Source organism: Lycium ferocissimum, chromosome 1 (genome assembly GCF_029784015.1).
Source record: "Lycium ferocissimum isolate CSIRO_LF1 chromosome 1, AGI_CSIRO_Lferr_CH_V1, whole genome shotgun sequence".
NCBI lineage: Eukaryota > Viridiplantae > Streptophyta > Magnoliopsida > Solanales > Solanaceae > Lycium > Lycium ferocissimum.
The window spans coordinates 63,852,226-63,860,226 of NC_081342.1; the positions used below are offsets into that span (position 1 = coordinate 63,852,226).

Consider the following 8,001-nt stretch of genomic DNA (forward strand, 5'->3'; position numbering starts at 1 on the left):
TGCTCCTCCATTAGCACGAAGCGTCCATTTTTCAACTTCGAGCTTCATCAACCAAACGTATGCGGGTTCACTCATCGCCCCGATCGTATCCATTTTTTTGCACTTCATTTTCGTTGTCGACGCTCCATCGCAACCCCTACATCAATTTGTTTAGAGTGCCATTGTGAAACTTTGATTGCAAATTTGCCTTCAAGTGCCTTAAACAATAGCGATGGTAAACAAAGAGAGGCTACCACCCTTTAGAAATTATCCATATTATGCAATATGCCTTTATGACGATCGACGACACATACATGCTAAGACGATCCTTAATAACATGAGTTTTCAAATGGGTCAAAAAAAGATCCCCCATGTGTCGTTGCTCTCGTTAGCGGCAATTGCGAAAGCGAGAGGAAATATTGACCCATTGGCATCCATTCCTATTGCAATTAGGAGCTTGATGTGTAGGCACCATATACATGCGTACCTATCTATGGATATCACTGAGTCGGCGAGCAAAACCATCAATGCATGGTTTGAATGTCCAAAATACAAAGTTGAAGATTTTACCCTCTATAAGCCGCCACTCTACAACAGTACCATGATTAAAATGTTGTAGAGCTGCCATATACCTTGGAAGCGATTGAAAAGAAGTGTGCCAATTTTCAAAGACCATCTCAAAAGCGCGTCTACGCCCGAGAAATCCCTTTCTGTTGCTTATAGTTTTATATATACGGTTTGAATGTTTCGAATACAATCTTTGATGGGGAACACCGCACAAGTTTAAACAAACAACATTTAGTAATGATCTTTCAATTGATATAAGACATATAATGTACTAGGTAGGATAAGTTATCTTGGCGTTTCGACAATGTCTTTAAGTAACACTTGAGCAATCATGTTTGTATCTAAATTATAATGATCTGCTCGATTTTCTTCCATATCACAAGTGTGTCTTTCGCGAAATTTTGTGATAGCCCACATACCATCGCTTAACAATTCCCCGAAGCAACCACTCACCTAGCCTTGATACGTCGTCTACAAACTAGCCTCCATATCTTTGTGTTTGACTGATCAACCTTAAACTCCCTCATGTCCTTAAAACAATAAATTTTGACATCCCGTTGCAACGCCTTTTTGGATGCGAACAACATTCCCTTTGCAAAGTAGCATCGATCTTTGTTGAGATCCTTTGGTTCAATCCGGAGTTTTTAGGCGACTATCATCATCTTGTGAAGACAAATGCATCATCACGACCTAGCATTTTTGTCAAGATAAGGGATATTGTTGGAATGCCACTGAATTAGACTTTCAGAAGTTGGGTTTTCAGCCATCGGTGGTGGTACGTGGTGGTGCATTGGTTCTTGTTAGTTTTGGCTTTGAGGAATATTGTTGGTCATACCAACTTGAACATCATCATCATCTTCATCATCGGTTACCTCTGCATTATTAGTTATTTCATCGTCATCACTTGATGATGACTCATAATAATTAGGAAAATCTTCATTATCAAGTGCATTCATCCTCCTACACGAGAAGTAACATATTTTAAATGTTATACCCTATTTTAATCGGGGTCAAAATAGTTTACAACATCCGGGTAATTCCGGAGTTATTTAGAGTTAAGAGTCGCCACCTAATTATTTATGGTGAATTAGGGCACCTAAGATAATTAAAGTAATTATCTAAAGTTTGATTTAATTTTAAAGTCTGCGAAATCAAAATTTCGGGTAAGGGTTCTATTAATCTAAAGGGAAGGTATTAGGCATCCTTTAAGATCCGTTACCAGACTTAAATGTAATTAGGCTAAGTGTAAATGTAATATTATAGAAAATAAAATAGTTTGTAAATATTTTTAAGGTTATAGAAATATAGTGGTGCTATTAAAATAAGATTTATAGAAAATTATAAATAGAAGAAAGAGTATAATGATGCTGTTTAAATAATACTCATAAATATTACTAAGGTTTAAAAAATGCAGTTTTGAGTAAAGCTTGTACCAAATGTAATAATCTTACGTAAAAAGGAAACTTTAGATGCCAAAATAAAACTTATAAATACTACTAAGGCTTTAGCTAAAATGCTATTTAAAGTAAGATTTGCATAAAATATATAAGTAGAAGAAAAATGGGATTTATGCAGCGTTTTAATAAATATCTGACATAATTCAAATGGCGAGGTATTAATTGGTTTTTACATCTCTAGTAGTATAAACAAAATAGCTGATGAGAGTCTTTCTTTATTTTTATTAACTATTCTTTAAGAATATGCATAATTGATTCAAAACTTAGAAAGTTATTTATAAAATATATTTGATCTTATGTTTGCGTATTAGTGATGTTTCGAAATTTCTAAGATAGTAATAAATAAGACATAACTCCTTTAATTCAAAATATGCTATTTAAAAATCAATTATTTTGAAAATAAATATTAAGATACTATAAATAACTCTAATGTAAAAGGAAGAAAATGAAGCTTATGGAATTAATATTAGTTCTTCCTACCCATTTACTAAAATTAAAACTACTAATTCGTCTAAGGTTCATCTAAATCAAGAAAAAAAACAAAACAAAATAAAGAGTTAGTCATGCAATACAAATTAAATGCACAAAATAAAGTAAAAGAGACAATAAGCTAAATGGGCTCAGCCCATTTTTGAGACTGCTGTCGTTGTTTGCTATTGGGCCTCAGCCCAGGCTTTGTTTTCCGTTTTGCTGCGGATAGGGGGGGCTGGACAGAGAGGAATAGTATTTTCGTTGGGCCTTGGCCCAACACCGAATGCGGAAGACGAGTCCCTCGGACTCGTGTGCGAAGGTCATGCATAAAATAGAAAGAAAAGGATTAGTGTACATCGATGGATGATGTTAAACATGTAAAAATATAAACTCAAATAAATCTGTAGATCATGTATACTCTATGTATATTTGAAGTATACCTAATATATACACACTCATAAGGATGTATAGAAGGTCAATATCGGGAAGCTTTTGCCCCCGTTCTCTCGATGTTGCGCAAGTTCCAAGGGATTTCACGAATCCCAGGCACGGCTAACACCGAGGAGGGTTCAAGCTTGACCCATAATGACCGATCTAGCCTCCCTATCAATGTGTTCTCATAAAGATTTACCGGTAATATACATAGATATACATGACCAACTGAAATATAATCACAACAGCCCATAAAGTCTACGTAACCCCACATTGATAACAAGTTATACCCGAGATTCAGACATACACGTTTGTTTTGGTTTCAAATCTGGCTGAAAAGTAACAGCCATTCGACTACACAACAATAGCAAATTGATCCAGAAATATGTCACATAATTCTCAACTATAGCCACTTTGGAAGACTGCGGCGAGACAGTCTTGAAAAATGCAACAGTAATCTATTCTAAGTGCAGCAAAATTCTGGCCGAAACGCAGAAATGGTTTCAACATAATTCCAACATACATAAAGACTTGAGAAATTTTATTGCATTTAAACATTCGAACAGATTCATACCATGGTCATATCTGAGGCATGCGTTAATTTTAACACTTTATATCATTAGAAGTTACATAGCAATTTTCAAAAGAAACCAGTAACAATTGCTTTCAATCATGTGATGAACAAACAAACATAATGGAATGAAATTAGATTTGACCAGCAAAACAAGATCTCATTCCTACCAATATTCCAGCGAATAATTCTTAGTCATATCTAAAGCCATTAACACTGGAAACACATTTTTTGCAACAAAAGAAAAGGTCTCATTTAACATATGGAATGATCATGGGAAATAGACAAGGCAAACTGTAAAGCAGGGGTGACTACAGTAAGAGGCGTAATACACTAACATATGAATAACAGACAACCTCTGTAATACAAGATTTAGACCCGTAGTAATATATAGGTTGTATTATCAGGAAAAACCAAATAGAGTCCATTTCTGTCCTGAAATCTAACTAATACTTCAAACAGTCATGAGATGAAGGAGCAGGTTTATGATTTGCAAGGGAATTTGAACAGCTATCATGTTAACTACATATTCCGAACTGATCTTATTCCAAAACCAACATATAATACACGTCAAATCTCAAACGTTATTTTCTAAATGCACAGCTAACAGTTTCAACTATGGGACAGTGATGCTTTCATCTGTTTGGAAGGAGGCAGAGTGAGATAAAGGATCAAAAATCATATTATGAACCTAACTATATAGATTCATTCAACACTAATAGCTCAAACCAGAAAACAGGACAGCAGACAGGGACTAAATCATGTTGAGGCTACATCATAGACTTGAACTAAAATAATGCAGGCTATAAGTATAGGACAAACTAACATTAACCAAGTGCATTCAAGGATGTCTTGACCTAGACTAGAGCATAATGAGAGCAAACCAGCCACAAACAATCAAATGAAACAGCAACTACATCATATAAGCATTCAAGCACATCCTAGCGGCGATTAAACTAACAGTGAACTGAGGTAAAATACAAACACACAAGTATTGCCAACTACCGAACTGGAACTAAATCGAAATTAGACTCAACAAAACATGAACATGCATAATACCACTAGACTGCTAAACTGAAATTAAACCGACTGAACAACAGCATACACGAACATATCAGGAACTTTAGATTCGAAATTAAAACAAACACACTGACCTTTTGTGGGTACAGTGAACAGGGTGTCGATGACCTCGAATCTACGCTCGAACGCAAACGAACCCGGACTCGATTAAAGTAATTAAAGTCTCAAACGTAAGAATGAAAGTAAGTAATATGTTGGCTGTATTTTTAGAGTGAGACCATGGCTATTGAAAAGGAACCCGTATAAGAAAATATTCAAGAACAGGCATAAAATACTCTGTCGAATGGTATGAATTTTGAGAGTAAACTCCTGACCAAAAAAAAAAAAACCCCTTTCGGCTATGGACTTAAGGACGTATTTATAGGTGAAGTAACTAGGGTTTCGAGGTTTTCCAATTCACGATTTTTCGGCTCCAAAAACTAAAAAAAAACTTTGAACCAACCCGTGAAGGAATCTTATGCTCAGATCCTTTGAAAAGTTGCTCTTTTCCTTTCAGAATTTCAGAGGTGTTCTTGGCATTTGTGTTGACCCGAACGTTGAAGATGAGATAGTAAAGTAATTACACGAAAATGGGGTAACAACATCTTGTAATGGCGAAAGGGAATTTGGGTTTTCACTGGAAATGGAAGAGAGAGGAAGAAGGTGACGAGCGTGAAGAGAGGGGAAAGGGAAAGGAGGAGGGGTGCATGGCTGTTTAATCCGAAAACGGAGATGGCAAAATCTACCATTGCTAAAGGGGAAATTGGTTCTGGCTGGAAGAGGAAAGAATGAGAGAGATTAGAGAGAGAGGAGGCTGCGTTTTTTTGAAGAAGAGAAAGAGAAGGGATTAGGTTTGTTAAGGAAAGTGGGCTGGACGGGTCGGATGCGGTAACGGGTGTGAAATTTGAATTGAGTTGGCGGTACATTAATGGGCTAGTCGTTTCCCTTTGAATAGGAGGGGAAATGGGCTACGAACTGGGCCTGTTTTGGCTAAAAACGTTGATCTTTCTCCCTTATTTTAATTACTCCTAGTCTTCTAATTCAGCAACTAGTATAATATATACTATGTGAAATTAATATGTGGAGAATAAAGACTTGATAAAATATAATTAGTTTAACGAGCACAAAATCCGGAAATACAACGATGCCGAATCATCTAAAATTTGTGATAACGTAATGCTAGTAATGTGGATAGAAAAATAGTGAGAATGAAAGTAACGACATTAATAATAGTAGAAATAAAAAAAAAATGGTGAAAATAAAGTGTTTAGCAAGTCAATGAATTTAGAAGTTCGAGGAAATAAATTGGAATAAAGGAGGGACAAAATTGGGTGTCAACATTAAATACCAACATCATATATATATATATATATATATATATATAATTTAATATCAAGGTAATGAACTTCCGTTGTTCATAAGCATTTGTCATGGTGTGGAGAATGATCAACTCCACAAACTGAGAGGATTGACCAACATCCATATTTGGTACCAGCGAGTTTTGAGAATAGTTCCTATAAAGATTTGAAAAGCTGGTTATTTACCAATTCATACAATAAACACGTGCTACTACACATAATAATAATAATAATAATAATAATAATAATAATAATAATAATAATAATAATAATAATAATAATAATAATAATAATAATAATAATAATAACAATAACAATAATAATAATAATAATAATAATAATAATAATAATAATAATAATAATAATAATAATAATAATATGAAAAATCCATATTTACCAATTTTCATTGTAAGCTTGATTAAATTCTTTGGCTTAGATTTTCCAGCGGCACTTGACCACTCAAAATGTCTCCATAAGAATTAAAGTCCCTCGGCGACCACGACCAACTCCTCGGCGACCATGACCACCTGCTCCCCTAGGTGGGGCACCGGGAACACGCTCATGGAGACGCTCAAAGTCATGTGCCATGTCTCGGCAAGCTCAATCATCCGTGCTGCATACTCCGCCGTCTCGGGGGCCTCCGTACGGGCAGTGCTCTCATAGCGCATCGTCTGAACGGTCCGTACCTGCATATGTTTGCAAATATTAACAATTGAATAAATTTGTAAAGTAGTACATAAGACGATGGTTTAAGTTTAAGACTAATAAAACTTACCAGCGCCTCGTACGCTCCTGCGAGAGCTACATATCCCGAGGCCGTACGGGACGGCGACGCTTAGAGGGGTTGCCAATAATGATGCGAGTGATCCGCATGTACCACTCTCCGTGTACACATGGATCGGAGTGTCATGTCCGACCACCGCTAGGCTCGTCATCCTCACATCCCGACTCTGAACTCGTCGCTGCATATGGAGTCGCCATGCATCATCGACGCCCGCACGCTCGTCCATCGCATAGTGGTCATGCTCCCAATCCGTAGCCGCGGGTATATTTTGTACATACCCAAACTGCCGTAACACGCGGTCGGGCACGTGATACTCAACGATATCCATATGTATCAATGGACACCGCGACATCCACATGTGCTGACCAGCCCTACAAAACGCCGGCAGCTCATCCAAAATACGATCATACGGCGTCCATATAAAAGCCTGTAAAAAGAATTGAACTAGTTAACAATAAAAGACTAAAATAGTAGCTATGTGGTCTAGCGTGTGGATCCAAAATATGAACATACCGTCTGCGCCGTCATGCGGTCTAGCTGATCCCTAAACGGGAGAAGGCTGTGGTACGACTCCGCACGTCGGCGTACGCCTCGCGACCATCTCCGCACATATGGCATCAGCACAGTAAGATAGTCAGCGGGAGGGTGAGCTGATATGGGCTGAAAAGGTCTTAACCTAGTCCACACCCATATCTGATATAGTCATTTAAAAAATATTTTATCAGTTGTCGTTTTAAAAAATATATATTTTGTGTTTAATTACACACACTTAAATATATTACCTGAAGGAGCGAGCAAAATGCAGGGACCTCTACCCTCGTACCCATAGAACATCGGCAGAATCCTCGATACATGTAGCTCAGCACAGCAGCGACCCAACTATAACATCCTATCTCCGCGAGATCATCGATATACCGAGGATACCTCAAGCTCATATGTGAACTCGAAGTGTTCGGGAACAGGATGGCCCCTAATATGATAGTAGGTATAGACGCGCACGTCGGTCAACATCGCCCCCGAGGCGTGTCCTCTCGATCGGATGCGTATACGTGAGGGCGCAGAAGTGAGAGTAAAGGGCCGACAACAAAAGACGACTGCGGGGAAATATGACCATCGGAGCGCGAAACCGGTGAGCCTAGTCAACTCGTCCCGGTAAGGCGGCGGCACGGGAGGCTCACTCAATATACAATGGGCGTCCATCAACTCGTATCCCGTAAATGACCTCCGCATCCGAAGGTAATGGTAGCCTCGCGGTGCGGAGATGAAATGTGTGCGTCTCCGGTCGCCACCTCTCATCAATGCCGTCACTAGCGACCTATCGCG

General features: G+C 37.9%; 1 protein-coding gene across 1 annotated transcript; it reads right to left on the reverse strand.

Moving 5' to 3' along the window:
• Positions 1-5,951: 5,951 nt before the first annotated feature.
• LOC132066199 (serine/threonine-protein phosphatase 7 long form homolog) lies at positions 5,952-7,613 on the reverse strand. The gene is made up of 4 exons (XM_059459563.1): positions 7,461-7,613; positions 7,192-7,371; positions 6,836-7,105; positions 5,952-6,050 (listed from the first exon to the last, which is right to left on the reverse strand). The coding sequence occupies exons 1-4, from the start codon at positions 7,611-7,613 to the stop codon at positions 5,952-5,954; spliced, it is 702 nt and encodes a 233-aa protein (XP_059315546.1).
• Between the last annotated feature and the right edge of the window lie 388 nt (positions 7,614-8,001).